The 12592-nt window shown below is 55.8% G+C and overlaps 1 protein-coding gene across 1 annotated transcript; it reads left to right on the top strand.

The window, feature by feature from the left end:
• Positions 1-3082: 3082 nt before the first annotated feature.
• TMIE (transmembrane inner ear) lies at positions 3083-11783 on the top strand. Its single transcript, XM_004018507.6, has 4 exons — positions 3083-3190; positions 6389-6506; positions 10028-10177; positions 10481-11783. Exons 1-4 carry the CDS (start codon positions 3095-3097, stop codon positions 10579-10581), a joined length of 465 nt encoding a protein of 154 aa, XP_004018556.2. The 5' UTR covers positions 3083-3094; the 3' UTR covers positions 10582-11783.
• The last annotated feature ends 809 nt before the right edge of the window (positions 11784-12592 follow it).

Raw genomic sequence — 12592 nt, 5'->3', positions numbered from 1 at the left:
AGCTTCCAACCCAGAGGCCCTGGAGGCTGGGCTGGATCCCTATAGGAAACCCGCAGGAGCTAAAAATAATACGCAAGGGACAAACAGGTTTCTGCAGGCCAGCATTTATGCCACCATGTATAGGGGGACACTATCTTTCAGGGGAGCCAAGCTGGAGAGCTTAGGGGTCCAGAGCTCTGTTTCCCCAGACCTGATGGGCCCAACTGGGAGTGGAGCATAGGAGTATGTGTGGCCCCTCAGAAGAAGTAGAAACAGTACTGAACAGTGAGCAGAGCTCACTGGATTACAAGCTGAAAACTGAGTTTGAGGCCCCAGTTCCTGAGTGACCTTAGGTAGGAGACAACCTCTCCCTGGGCTTCAATTCTCACAAGTAAGCAGAGGAGAGGAGTAAAAAAGTGGAAAAGGCTTTAACTTTCAGGATGTTCCTCTCACTATGGTGTTTAACATTGGAGAACTGGAAACACACAAGTATTCGAGAACAGGGAACTGACTAAATAAAGTATAGCTGAGGATTTTTGTTTGGTTTTGGGTTTTGTTTTTTCTGCCTGCACCACAGAGATTGAATGTGTGCATCCCACAGTGGAAGCACAGAGACCACCAGGGAATTCCCTTGAGATGGGTTTTATACAGTGTAATTTCAGACTGCCTTTAACAATGATAGCCATATGATAATGACTTGCATTTACTGAAGGTCTGTAATGTGCGGTTGCCACGATACTGCAGTTATACCCATTTTACAGATGAAGGGTTGAAGCTTAGAGAGATTCGCTAACCCACTGAAGGCTCCCAGCTGTCAATAGGAACATGACCCAAAGTCTGACCCAGAAGTGTTCATTTCAAGCTTTAATAACTTCAGAAGTTATAACATATAAAGCTCAAACTTATAAAAAACAATTTGAAAGTTTCATCACTTATATCTTCTTTAAGCTGATTTCATCGTGAACTTTGGATAACTAATTTTTGGTCATGTTTTGCCATCTTCAGAGGCAGAAAAGGAACTTTAAGTAAACTTTCAAATGGAGTCTCTTGTAAGTTTATAGCTTTATACTTCTGAGGTTATTAAAGCTTAAAACTACACTAACCCTTCGGGTCCACATTGTTATTTTAAGTCCGTTTGACTTGAAACCTGCATGACAGTACTGACACTGTGTTTAGGGAAGGTGGGGATCTAAAATGTTGTACTGGGAACAACCTCTGGGAAAAAAGGTATATTGATAAATGGCATACAGTGAGATTTCAGCTGTATTCAACAGCCTGAGGAGAGGTAGAGCCCACTTGGAGCAGTGGCCATCTCAGGGACACACATGATTGTATTCCCTTTCAGATTTCTTCACTGGGCTTTCCCTACTTTTTGGATGGAAAGAAGCAATGACACCCTTCCCTCCTGGGCTGAGCCATCCCATCAAGGCAAGCCAGATTGTACTCATCACTCCCGCAATTGTTAGATCATATAATCCTCCCATCAGCCCTGGGATGAGAGTTTTGCTCTCTCCATTCCTTAGATGAGGACATCGAAGCAGAGAGGAGTAACGGTTTACCCAAGGCCACTGTTAGGCTCACTAACCTCAGCCCAATCCAACCAAGGCTTCTCTGACTTCATGTCCCAAGGGTAACCTCCTTAGCTGGTCAAAATGGTGGGCAGAGAGCTACAGCCAGTGGTTTGGGCTTCAGTGAAGTTTCTGTTTGCTTGATCAGGGCAAAACCCAGGGAGGACGAGGTGACCCGGCCTACTCAGTCCCCAGACTTTGCCAGCCACTGTCAAGGGTCTTCTCGATGGACCCCTCGGGACAGCCCTCATGGTTCACTGCTTGCTTTCCCACTTCCCTGCCTGCCCTGCATGTCCCAGCCCTGAGGCCTGGAGGTATCTACAGCTGGCCCTCTCCTCTCTGCTGCAGCCTGCCTTGGTCCTTGCCCATCTACATGGCACCACAGGCAGGAGCCATAAAAGACTCTGGATCTACAGGGTTCCCAGTTCTAACAGCAGGCCCAAGGCCCAAAGCACCGCAGCCTGCACAGGTCTCCACTGGTGTCCTTGGGGATGAGGAATGCAAGGATCTAACACCTGTCTGCTTCTCTAGCGCTCAGCAGGGAGATTAATAAAAACATGAAAGAAGGAAAGAGAGAAGAGGGAGGATGGACCAGAGGAATCTCCCTGTCACAGGCCTCCCCACTGCTCTTCCAGAGTCCTCCCCAGGTCTCCACAGCTCCTCCAGTCCTCCTTGAATCCCTGGGTTGTCAGGCTCACTCTAAGGTTAGGACCAGAGTGCAGTGTGGGCCAGGTTCAGTGTGAGGTCAGGGTCATGGCTCTGATGGGAGTGAGAGTCAGAGCTCAGGCTGGGGCAGATGCTGAGGATCAATCAGAAACAGAACATGGTCTTCCAGCCCTTTCAGGGGGAGCCCACACTGTCCTGTGGGGCCACAGATGCTGGCTCCTTCAGGAACCTTCTATCACACCCGCAGCTGGCTGCTCTGACGTATAATCCCATGTTCCCCCTCCCCCTCCCCCTTGCTCTGGTGTCCAGGGTGACCAGAGCTGCCTCTGGGCAGGAAGCCAGCCCAGAAAGCCCAGGACATCCCTGAGCGCCTGTCACCATAGCAACCTGCCTGCCAAGCCATCCACTCCCCACCCCACCTGGGTCCAGTACCGTTTTTCAAATTCAGAACGTCAGAATGGGAAGGGCCTCCTAGATCAGCAGATTCCAGCCCCTCCCTTTGTCCCAAATGAATAAACTGAGGCCCGAGTGGGGAAGGGAAGGGGGGAACCTGTTGTCCAAGGACCTGACCCCAACCTGTCCCCCCTCCCACCCACTCCTGCCCCATGTCGGTCTTGGTCGGATTCGGGGAATGGGGAGTCTGGAGTGTGATCTCCAGAGGGGGGCGGGCCCTCCACCCGGAGTGATGCAGGGGCGGGCAGCCCGGGAACCGGACACCGACGATGAATAAATGATGCTCACTCGCAGCCTGCCTGCGACCAGATCGCCAGCGCCGAGCGCCGGCTGCCCAAGGGGCAGTCACCCAGCCAAGGCAGTCCTGCCGGCGTCCCTCGGCTCCCCCGACCTGCGACCTGCGGCGGAGCAGCGCGGCGCGCGCGAAGATGGCGGGGCCGCGGCGAGGCGCGGGGCTCCTCTGGGCGCTGGGCGGCGCCGCCCTGGGGGTTTGCCTCGCAGGGGTCGCCGGGCAACTGGTGGAGGTGAGGTGGGCCGGCGCGGAGGGGTTCGGGGTGGCTGTCACCGTCCAGGCAGAGCCAGGCGGTGCCTTTCTGACGGGAAGCTGGTTTTTCCCTTTCTTTTGCCCTAGGAGAGCTGACTCAATGGGGAGACACAGTCCATCCCAAGCGCTTCCAGGATGCAGGGAGACTCAGCCCTAGCCTTAGTGTCCTTGCTCTGATGGGCGGGCACAGCCCCCGATCTCAGGAACATTATTCTGATGGGGGAGACTCACCCTGACCTTAGGGCTTCCCAGTCTGATTGGAGATACAGCCTGGCATCAGCGAGTGTCTGATGGGGGACACTCAGCCCCTGTACTGTACTCTTTGGTGTCCAGAGGTGGGCAGATGGGGGGCGGAGGCCGGGGGACAAGGATAGCCTTCGCAGAGCAGCCATGTGTTGTTTGACCCCACACTGCAGGGAGGGGCAGGCAGGGCAGGGCCCAGGGACTCAGGGTCTTACTTGGTCCTGGTGATAACTGGGAGCTAGTACAGGTGTCTGAGCAGAGGATAATCAGGATGAGTCCTGGACTGGAAGGAGAATAAATTAGACGAGGGCCCATACTTGGGAGAACTGGAAGGAGCTGCTGAGATGGTCCAGGATGAGGTGAAAAGGATGGCTGAGGGGCTGACCAGAAAGGGAAGGGTGGGGGCCACCTGCAGCCCCCTTGGCTGGCCTCTCTGTACCCCGTCCCTGCTGAGCCAGGAAGGGGAGCTGATGAGGCTGACGGGACCCAGGATTCTAGAGCAGCAAGCCAGAGGGAGAAGGCCAGAGGTAGGGCCAGGGAAGAGTAGGGTAGGAGCCTGTGTAGGCAGGGGCAGAGTGGAGAGAGCAGAGTGCACGAGATAGTCAAGCACCGCGGAGGACCCTCAAGAGGCAGGTGCTGGGCAGCAGGATGGGAGGGGGAGGACAAGGCCTTATCTCTGGGGTCTGAGGAGATACACCCCTGAACTAGTGGGTGATGTATGTGGGGACAGAGCCCTGTACCCCCATGCTGGTCTGTGCCTGCTGCTGACCAGGGGGTGTGATCAGAAGGCTGGGCTGGAGTCAGATGTCAGCTCTGGTATCTCTGTAAGGGGAGTCGGGCTGGCTTGAGCCCCATGGAGTGCACTTAGGCCCCCGCCAGCTGTCCTGAGGCCTCAGGTGCAGAAACTGAGCTGGTCTGGGTGTAGGAGAAGCCCGACAGAGGGGGTCAACTCAGGTCTGAGTCAAGGACTCTTCCCTCAGTCCCCAGGAAAACGTCTTCTCCCAGTTCATCAAGGGAAATTGCATTTTGAGTCCCTCTGCCTACCATCCGCCTATAGCCTGAACAAGGGTCTGGCTGAGCCCAGGCGATCCAAGGAAGTACCAGAAAGATGAGCCGGGCTGGGGTCCATGGTACCACCCACCCTACCCATAGGCATCACCCTCCAATCAGCCTGTGAAATTCTGATGGAGACCAGGCCCCCAAGCTTCAGAGTTCAGACTCCCAGCAGTGTCCACCACAAACAGATGCCCGACTATTACCTGTTTCCCTCTACCCAAGGCCCTATCAGGGTGTCTTGAACAAAGCTGGAACAAGAATATGTCAGAAGTGAGCTCCTGGCTGCCCAAGCTCTGAGTCTGAGATCTTTACCATGGCCCCCAGAATATCCCAGTCTTACAACCAGCTGGGTCAACACACGGAACCTCAGAACCACGGAACCCTGCCACTGCCCAGACCTCAGCCCTGACTCTACAGATGCGTGCCCAACCACATGCACACGTCCTCCAGCCACATGTGCACTATACCCACAGTGCCCAGCCCCAACCCCACACACACGTGCCAGACCCCACACACACGTGTCTGACCCCACAGATGGGTCCAGGCCCCCGGGATGATGCTGAGAAAGGGTGTCTACTTGTCCATTTTACCACTCAGGTTGTGTAGGAAGCCTCTCAGAGACCCCTGGAACCATTCCACTCAAGTTACAGATGGAGAAACTGAGGACTAAAGAAAAGAAGGCTCCTACCCCAGTTCACCTTGGTTAAGAGAAGAGAGCCGGGAATCATGTACCAGCCCTGGGCACATAGACCTTCTTGGTTACCTGGGACAGGTTGCTGCTCCTTTCCAAGTGTCCCCAGTACAGGCTGAGGGGTGGCGTCTATAAGGTGAAGAAGTACCTGGCTTTTGGTAGGTGCTCCATCCAGGCTTACAGACCAGGGGAAAGACTGGACAGACAGTTGAGCTATGGGTTGCCTTTCCTTTCCAGAACGCTGGAAGAGAGTCCTCTCATCTGTCCTTATTTGGTTAATCTAGGGGCAAGGCATTGCACTGATGCCCCAGAGGGCTCCCCTCTCCCTCCAAGTACCCCTCCACACCCCTCAGCCAAGCTCGGTGACAGAGAGAGGGTCATATCCCTCTCAGCCCAACAGGTCAGGGACAGGTCTCGCTGCTACCCTCCAGAGCAGGGCTGTGTCCTGCTGGGGCTGAGAGGGATATGACTCTATCTCCTTCCTCAGAACCCCAGGACAGGGAGGTGTGGCACTGGGAAGGTGGGAAGTGGCATGCGTTGCTCATGATCGCTCCAGCCGTGCTTACAACTTTTGGCCTCCAGGTGTCGCTACTGCATTTCAGACAAATTAGCTAGTCCCTTTTCTTGGTGAGGATTCTGGCCTTGCTTTCTGGTCAGAGGAGGTGGCTCAGGTAGGACAGGCAACTGCTGAAGCCACTTGGTGGGGATCCTGGTCAAGTAAGAGGGTCATGAAGCCCTGACTGCAGTTCCACACCCTATCCCACGCAGGGGGGACATGAGAAAAAAATACCATGAGGCAGTACAGGACTCGCCTTGTCTCTGGCCTTGGTCCTGAGACCCCATCTGCCTGTGTGGGGCCCAAGCCTGGAGCAGGAGGAGAAAGGGCCTTGAACCTGACTGAAACAAACCATCCACATTTGCCCCTTGGGTTCGGTTTCCCCAAGCACTAACCACCCTCACACTCCCAAGTTCCCAGCTCCATGGTTCTGGGTTCTGCCCTCTTCTCTGGCTCAAAGGCTGGAACGTCCCAAGGTCTAAGGCATTGGTTATGAATGTCTAAGACCCTTGATCCTGGGAGATTCTGAAATGCTCGGACTTAGTAAGTCCTCGCTGAGACCTGGGCCTCTTTCAGCCCAGTCCCAGTCCTTGGCTTCTGCCTGGCTCACTCTGCTCTCTCCCGACCCACAGCCCAGCACAGCCCCGCCCAAGCCCAAGCCTCCCCCGCTGACCAAGGAGACGGTGGTGTTCTGGGACATGCGTCTGTGGCACGTGGTGGGCATCTTCTCGCTTTTCGTGTTGTCCATCAGTAAGTAGCAGCTGCCCCCCTCTACTACCCCCTGCCACTGCCACACCACAGTGGGAGCACAGCACCCCGTTACCCCCCCAGCACCACCCCCCAGGGGCTCAGAGCAGCAATTCCGGGCACTGCAAGCAGGCCCGGCGCCCACAGGAGGCCCTCTGTGGTTTCTGGCACCTCCTAATCCACACAAAGTCCCTGCGGAGGGCTGACAGGCTGGTGGTGACCTGAAGTATTCTGCCCGACGGGGGATGCAGCCACATGGCAATTACTGTAATTACAGGGGACTCCACTGAACCAGGACGAAGACGTGTCATTTTTCCCTATCACTGGCCTCCTCGTGCTTTTCCTGCAGCTTGGCCAGCTTAAAACACCCACACCCAGGGGCCCCAGCAAGGCCACCCTTGGCTGCAGCTCAGCACCAGAGCTCCCCAGACGCCCAGCAGATGCGGCTCCCAGGCTGCAAACCCAGCATCGTCAAATACCATTTCCTTGGAATGCTTCACACCCACCTCAGTTAAGAACAGGAGACCCACCCCCTTCCTCTCTTGGATCTGGGAGTTGCTTGATGTGAAGTTGCAACAGAAGCCAGTTTGGGATGCTCCTCTCAGCTGTCCTTCCAGAGTTGGGGTCTAGAGTTGAGAAAAGAGGGGCTGAGAAATGCCGAATGGATAGGAGAGGCCACCAGGGTACAAAGAGGTTCCCACGGGCCAAAGGGAGGAGAGGGGCGCAGCAGTAAAGGGAAAGAACACACTCCCCCAGTAAAGGCTTCGTGGAGAAGGAGTCCTCTAAGCTATAGAAGGGTAGGATGGATGACGGTTTGTGTCAGGCAGCTAGCAAGGCATTCTGGAGAGAGGTACAGTGGGGGCGGGCATGGGAGAAAATGGCCTCCACACAGGTCTCAGATAACCCTTCGAAGACGTTTACTGAGTGCACCCTGGCTCAGAGGCTACAAGGGCATTTAAGTTCTAGCAGGAGCTATCCTGGGCTGAGGTCCCCCAGGGGTCAGGGCTGACCACAAGGGCCCGCCCAGATATAGGGGCTCCAAGGGAGACAAGGACATCAGTCTTGCATGTGCTTCTCCTAGCACCGGAAGTGCCCTTCCACCCCACCCCCACCCCCACTCTCTTCACAGCTAGGGTGGGAGAGCTTCCCTGGTGGCTCAGACGGTAAAGAATCCGCCTGCAATGCGGGAGAGCTGGGTTCGATCCCTGGGTTGGGAAGATCCCCTGGAGAAGGGAACGGCTACCCACTCCAGTAGCCTGGCCTAGAGAATTCCATGGACAGAGGAGCCTCACAGGCTACAGTCCATGGGGTCGCAAAGAGTCAGACATGACTGAGCGACTTTCACAGAGCGGGAGGAGGAGGTGAGCAAGAGGCCGCCTTCTCTTCCTAGCCAAGGCTCCAAGGCTGTTATCAGTCAGGCTTCTGAGTGGAGGCCCCACGGACAGACAGGTGTGGCTGCAGCCCCAACCAGGTGTTCAGAAGGTGGAGCAACTCCCCAGTACCAAGAAGCAGGTTTAGGGAAGGTATCTGCCTGCAGGGGCCACAGGATAAGTCCAGGGTACAGGTCCAAAGAGCAGCTCAGGGGCGCCCCGAGGAGCAGGGTTGAGGGCACCATGGGGCCTTAAGACACACAATGGTTTCTCCCAGGCTCTACTTGGCCCAAGATGGTAGAAGTGCCTAGGGCCACATAGGAAAGCGGCAGTGTCAGGCCCAAAGAGGCACTTGGACCTCAACTACACAGACTGACTTCTATTCCTAACCCTATTTCCTGAAAAAGAAGGGATAGTCCCAAAGGCCTCTGAGCAACAAGTCAGCACTTGTTACCTTCTATGCAGGGCTCTAGGGAGTTGGGGACCCTGGGTCCTGGGGAGGAAACATTTTTCCCACTTCTGTGTCTGCTTGGGTCTTGGTGGTACAGCTGTTAGTGGAGCATCATCCCCAGAACCTTGTGGAGAGGATGGAGTTGGATGGGGTGCCTCTTTGGTTCCCTGCCAGACTGGGGACTTCTATCCCCAGCCTCTTCCTGGGCTTGGAACTCCATCCAAGAAACTTTGTGTCTCTCCTTTGAAGAGAAGTAAGCAGGCCAGGCTGGATGGGACAGGTCCAGAGTGAGGGGCAGTGCCTCCATCCTGCTCTGGCTGCCAATAGCTGTGGCTGAGCTCCCTTTAAAGTCCAGGCCTCCCAGGGGCTGGGACCAGCCTTTGCTGAGAGCCCAGGCATGGTCCTGAGAAGGTGCCTGATGGGGTAACTGGAAGAGGTGGTTCAAGCCAGCAGGGTGGGGGTGGGGGACCGACCCTGGACCTCTGGCATACAAGAGTCTGGAGGCAACCAGAGCCCAGCTCTTTGGGTAAGAAAGGTCTTCCCAGGCCCATCCCTGGGCAGCAGTGCACAGTCAGACCTACTATTAGGGCCTTCACACGACTGTCCCCCACCATGTGTTCCTGGATGCTATTGACACCCTGTCCATTCATTCAGGAGTCCTGTCCTGAGTCATAAAAGCTTTGAAACCATCTCATTCATTTTTTCTTTCATTCTGTGAGTCTGGGGAAGACTCAATGGGGCCACAATACTGGCTGACGAGGTTGCACAAGATGACCCCAAAGTGTGCTCCTGCCCAGGCCATATAAGTCCTCTATCTTCCCCAAAAAGAGGCCTGGCTTGTCCTGCCTGGCCCTCCTGCCTCTAGGAGTCTGTCAGGAAGTTATGTCTGGTCATCTGATTTATAATAGGAAGCAGCTCTGTCCCCTCCCCCTGAGGCTGGGGCCAAGGTGGTCAGACTGGGGGCCTTAGAAAAATAAACTCAGTCCAGCTGGGTCCCGGCAGCCCTGCCCTCCCCATCCCTGGACAGGCCAGCTCCATGCCTTGGCCCAGCTTGCGTGGGCACAGCCGCCCTGAGCCAGAAAACCACTCCTGGAATAACTCTGTCTGAGGTGAACGCCCCAGGGCAAGGTCTGTGTCCTCCTGGAGGAGCCTCAGCTTGTCCTCAAGGAGGCTGAGGAGGATGCAGCCTGTCCTCTGGTGTCTGAGGTCCTCTCAAGAGCCTGGGGAGGAAAACCTAGGATGAACCAGGAGCCCTGAGGCCTGGGCTGCAAGTACAGGACACCCTCCAGGAGGCTGTAGCTTGAGTCATGGTGTAGCCCACTTCCTACCCTCCAGGACCTCTCAATCTAGTCAGAGAGACACCCCCCGCCAAGCCAGGACCACTGACATAATTTATGGGACCAGTGAAAATGAAAATATGAGATCCCTGTCCAAAGATTATTAAGAATTTCAAGAAAGTGACAGCAGAGTATTACGCCAAGCACAAGGCCTTTCTGAAAATAGGCCTACTACCTAAAGCCAGCCCTGCAAAGACATTTTGAAAATCTCAGAGCCCACAGAGGTTTTGTCAAAATGTGGAACCTCCTGAAAGAGACTCTTGGATGAGACACACATAGACAGATGGAGACAGGCCTGGAACTCGGGCGCCATTGCGGGGAGTCTGGGCTCTGGCCCTTGCCAAGCCTGCTCTGTCCTCCCTGTAGTTATCACCCTTTGCTGTGTCTTCAACTGTCGCGTGCCACGGACCCGGAAGGAGATTGAAGCCCGATATCTGCAGCGAAAGGCAGCCAAGATGTACACAGACAAACTGGAGACTGTGCCGCCCCTCAACGAGCTCACAGAAATCCCTGGAGGTGAGCAGGCCTGGCCCCCAGTCCCGCCAACCCCCTACCCTGCCAAGCTGGCCATTTCCTTGATCCTTCCACCCAGAATGCCCTGTTCCTCCCCTCCACCTGGTTCAGGGAGGGGACTCATCCCTGTTTCTGGAGACCAGAGCAAAGGAATGGGTCAGAGTGAGGCAGGGAAAACAAGAAGCTATTTTGCAGGTAGGAGTGGTTTGGAAGGAAAAAGGAATGAAGGGTTGGACTGGGAGGCTCTGGTGTGGGTCACAGGACGCTGTTTCACTCCTGTTGAACCCTTTTCCTTCTATTCCACAGAGGATAAGAAGAAGAAGAAGAAGAAGGACAGTGTGGATACAGTGGCCATCAAGGTAGAGGAGGATGAGAAGAATGAGGCCAAGAAGAAAGGAGAGAAATGAGGAGAGCTTCCTGGAGGTGGCGGCTGGGGCTGGCCAGCCCTGGGGCTCATGGTCCTGCCAGAGTCCAGACATCTTAGACTCCAAGCTCACACATGGACCCCAGAGGTTGCAGAGAGCCCTGTCCTTGTAGAGAGGGAGTTGCAGGGGCCCAGGAGCCTGTCCTAGAGCCTATAGGAGCAAGGACGAAACTGTACCAGGTGTGCCACCTCCTGGCCTGGATGCCAACTCCCGGCACCCAGTCCACGTGGCCGCCCAGCAGAGGTGGCCTGTAGACCCTGTCCCTCTGTAGATCCAAAGCGGCCTCAACCCACCCAGACATGCCTCTGTCTCCTCTTCTGCCAGGAACAGCTGTGGCTAAGGGGTGACGGGATGTGGGTTCTCTTCTGGAAGGGGATGGCCAGCCTGGATGGGCCAATGTGAGGCCACATGAAGCTGTCCACAAGGAGGGAGAGGGTCACTGGAGGAAGCAGGGGCAGCAGGAGGCTCTCGGACTTGGCTGGATAGCAGCCCTGCTGGTGAGGGGCTGTCCCAAGCCTGGCATGGGTTCTGGCCCAGAGCAGTGAGCAGAGAAGGACCAGAGGCAGAACCCCCAGCCCAGCAGATACCAAGCTCCAGGCAGTGGACGCACTTGTCTTACTTACTGTGATGTAGCTGAGGCTGCTGGAGGGCCTAGCATGAGGCCCAAGGGCTCAGGACTGGGGGCTCCAGGGGTACAAAAGGCTGAGGCCAGTGGACCAGAGAGAGAAGACAGCTGGCACCTGGGACCCAACTTGGGAATCCAGGGAATATTTGAGAAGCCAACAGGGACTTGAGGCCGTTCTGGGGCCCTTTCTAGGCTTAGCTGTGGTGGCAGGGCCCCAGGAGACCACCACAGGGGCCAGTTAGGGTGGAGGTAGCAGCCAACCTTCCACCTGCTGAATATAACAGCACAGCTTCCTCTCCTGCTCTCAACCACAATTCTTGAAACAGCACTGGTGACCAGAAGTGAAGGCTCAAACTTGACCTGCGGACTGGATCCCTGGGGAGGGGACATGCAGAGAGGGGTATCTAGATGGCAGCCAACATCACCTGAAGAACTCAGACCTGGGCCTGGAGACTTAGGAGATACTGGAGGTTTCCGAGCCGGGGGGAGCTGCTGGCAAAGCTCACGCTGCCTCTGCAGCCTGCAGAGATTTGTAAATAAAGCTGAATGCCTTCTCATACTTGAGCGACCTGAGATGACCACTCAGGTACCCCGTCCCTGAAGCATTTAGTGGAGGGCGATGCAGTGATCAGTGATAGGCGGTGAAGGCCAGGCTGTCGTTCCCTTTCCTGACTTTTCTCCCGTTCTGAATTCAGATGAGCTGAAGGAAGAGGTGGTGGGCCGAGGGACAGAGGGTCAGCTGTGGCCAGTGGGTCTCAGCCCTGAGGCAGGGCGTCAGGACCAAGAAGGAAGCTGCTTGCTCTGCTCCACTTCCTGGTGTCAATAGATGGGTGCTTGAGACACAGAGGAGTCAAGCCTGGATTCCAGCCTGGACACGAATCATTATTACACGAGGCGAGAGAACCAGGCTGACATGGAGGAAGGAGCACAGGGTCTTAGAGCCACAGCCGGGGGGTGGGGCAGAGATTACAGAAGGCCCTGCTGTGGAAGCTGAGTACTCACTGCGCCACCAAGTGGAAACCCTGGCTCTGCCCAGGGGTCCAGCCTGTGGGCTTCTCATACATACGATTTCGGCAAAGACCATTCTACCGATACAAGCCAGAACCCTTCTGTTGGCTGGGCAGCAGAGGCCCAGGGGAGCGGGGGCCACTAGAAGTCAGAGAAGCAGCTGGTAATGCCTGGGGTAAGTCCGGGCCCGGGCCACATCTCCCCCACCAGCTGCCTCCCTGACCTCTGACTTGCGTCTCCACTAGCCATTTAAGGACAGGCATATCTGCTGATCGTGGGGATAATGTCTGATCCCAGTGGGCGTCTGCCCCAAGTCCAGGCAGGGGACAGGGTTGGAAGGTCAAAGTTTACTACAGTGCT

The sequence above is a fragment of the Ovis aries genome, chromosome 19 (assembly GCF_016772045.2).
Source record: "Ovis aries strain OAR_USU_Benz2616 breed Rambouillet chromosome 19, ARS-UI_Ramb_v3.0, whole genome shotgun sequence".
NCBI lineage: Eukaryota > Metazoa > Chordata > Mammalia > Artiodactyla > Bovidae > Ovis > Ovis aries.
This window is presented reverse-complemented; position numbering and strand designations above follow the sequence as displayed.